General features: G+C 37.7%; 1 protein-coding gene across 1 annotated transcript in view; it reads left to right on the forward strand.

The window, feature by feature from the left end:
- The window catches only part of PSMD1 (proteasome (prosome, macropain) 26S subunit, non-ATPase, 1), a 119,959-nt gene that overhangs the window by 15,965 nt on the left and 101,398 nt on the right, over positions 1–2,596 (forward strand). Inside the window, exon 6 of the mRNA XM_006866800.1 lies at positions 1,985–2,128. Within this exon, the coding sequence (XP_006866862.1) occupies positions 1,985–2,128 (144 nt within the window). The remainder of the gene's footprint in view (positions 1–1,984; positions 2,129–2,596) is intronic.

Raw genomic sequence — 2,596 nt, forward strand, 5'->3', positions numbered from 1 at the left:
CATCGATGGACTCAAGCGTGGCAACAGTAGTGAGGTTGGCCCAGGATTGGGCAGTGTTTCATTATGCTGTGCATAGGGTTGCTGTGAGGTTACCAACTTGATGACACCTAACAACAACAACAACAACAATGCTGAGCAAATAATCTGAGAAGCTGGATCATATGAAGAAGAACCATAGTATCAAGATTGGAGGAAGACTCATAACAACCTGTGATATGCAGAAGATACAACCTTGCTTACTGAAAACTAAAAGGACTTAAAATATTTATTGATGAGGATCAAAGACCACAGCCTTGGGTACAGTTTGCTTATCAATGTAAAGAAAACAAAAATAACGCCCCAAGATGTTGTATTTTCAATAGCCTCTGATGCATGTAAAGTTGGACCAGTGAAGAAGACCATAGCAGAATTGATGCATTTGAGTTGTGGTGTTGGAGGAGAATATTAAAAGTACTGTGATCTGTCAGGAGAACAAACAAGTATGTGTTGGAAGAAGTATAGCCAGAATGCTCCTTGGAAGCAGGATGGCCAGGCTTTGTCTATCATACTTTGGACAGGAGGGAGCAGTCACTGGAGAAGGATATCATGCTTGGTAAAGTGGAGGGTCAGCAAAAAAAAGAAAGACCCCCCAACAAAATGGATTGGCACAGTGGCAGCATAATGGGATCAAGGGTAGCAATGATTGTGAGGATGGTGCACGACTAGGTAGTGTTTCATTCTGTTGTGGATAAGGTCTTTATGAGTTGGTCCCGACTTAAATGCACCTATCAACAGTAACCTACCCTTACCACTTGTGAAATTTCTGAATAGTATTTTTTTCATTTAATGCTAGTCATACTCCATCGGAGCCCTAGTGTGACAGTGTAGGATAAGCACTGGACTGTGAACCACTGTTCAAACCCACCAGCTCTTCCTCAGAAATTCTATAAAGAGTTGCTATGAGTCAGAATCGACTCAATGGCATTTAACAATAACAACAAACAAAGACATACTCTATTGAGTTGATTTCATTACACATTGATGGATCGTAACTTTATTTATTATATATTTTCCCTCCTTGCCTTGGCAGTCTTCAAAGAATGTTTCTTTTTTATTTACCTTTTCTTGACTTTTATATTGGTGACCTCATATATTTGATTTTTTTTTTTAATTAAATGATTGACTTAAATCTGTTCTCCCGGTTAGTCTTCATTGTGAGATGTTTTACAGATTCAGTGTTCTTTAATGTTTCATAGTGTTCCATTGTGTGTATGTGCCATAGTTGTCTATCCATTCTGTTGATGGGTATTTAGGTTATTTCCATCTATCTATTCATGTCATGGCTGTATTTCTCTAGGATATATACCTAGTAGTGAGATTGATGGATCATATGATCTTTCCATTTCTAACTTTTTGAAAAGAACTTTTCAAGGACATTACATTTTAGGGTGGTATCTCAAACTCTGGAGATGCTTTTGAGAACCACAAAGTAAACACATATAGTCTGGCATCCAAGTTGACTCCTGGAGAGCACCAGATGCCATAGCACTCAAAGCCTAGGTTACCCAGAGTCTCTGTCGCTTCATGTACTGGCCTAAGGGAAAGCAATGAGCATAGCATTCAGTCCTGAGGGAGTCCAGTAGCAAGTGAAAGGCAGAAAGTCTCTTCAGCCACTGGAAGCATGGCTATTTGGTATGTGGACAGTTGTGCATATCTTTTGAAAATAAGTGAAAGCATCACTCTCTTGTATGATTTCATGTGATTATTGTCGTCATCATCCTGGGACATCACTAAATGGTAACATCTTCCTTCAATCCTTATTTTCACAAAACCATGAAAATACCTAATTCTTCTAAGGATTTTTTCTAAAATTGTTGAAATTTTAAGAGGTTTAAATCATTGGCTGCCTAGCGTGACTAAAGAATATAGACTGAAATTATTATTTTTTTAATAAACAATGGTTTAGTAGCTAGATAATGATGATGGATCTTTATCTTTTTTTCAGAATGATGTCCCTGGAATGCTTGCTTATAGCCTCAAGCTCTGCATGTCTTTAATGCAGAATAAACAATTTCGAAATAAAGTACTAAGAGTTCTAGTTAAAATTTATATGAACTTGGAGAAACCCGATTTCATCAATGTTTGTCAGGTAATGCCATTATGTTCCACTACGTTACACTAGAGGGAAGTGGTGATTCCTCTGGTACAATTCTTGCTTTTGTGCAGGAGACCTGTATCCAGTTCCCGGTCAGTATGTTGTTTGTGAAGTGCTGTCGTGTCAGTTCTGACTCATAGTGACCTTGTATAGGGTTTCTGAGGAGCAGCTGGTGAGCTTGAACAACCAACCTGTGGTTCAAACTGACTGAAGACAGTATATGTCGTTTATGTCCCATTGTCTTATAAAAACTAATATTAGAAAACGAAAAACCTTTTTATTCATTTTTTCTGTGTGCAGTTACTTTTTCATTTTTAAAATACTTAAAGGCATTTAAGAAAAAACTGGGGAAGTTTAAAAAACAAAAAGGTAAAGGAAAAAAAAACCCAAAACCATCATAGGCTTTATCCCCTGTTAAAGTTTTCAGAAGCTAGGCAAAGCATTGCAGTGCCTAGCCCTCAA

Source organism: Chrysochloris asiatica, unplaced genomic scaffold (assembly GCF_000296735.1).
Source record: "Chrysochloris asiatica unplaced genomic scaffold, ChrAsi1.0 scaffold00096, whole genome shotgun sequence".
NCBI lineage: Eukaryota > Metazoa > Chordata > Mammalia > Afrosoricida > Chrysochloridae > Chrysochloris > Chrysochloris asiatica.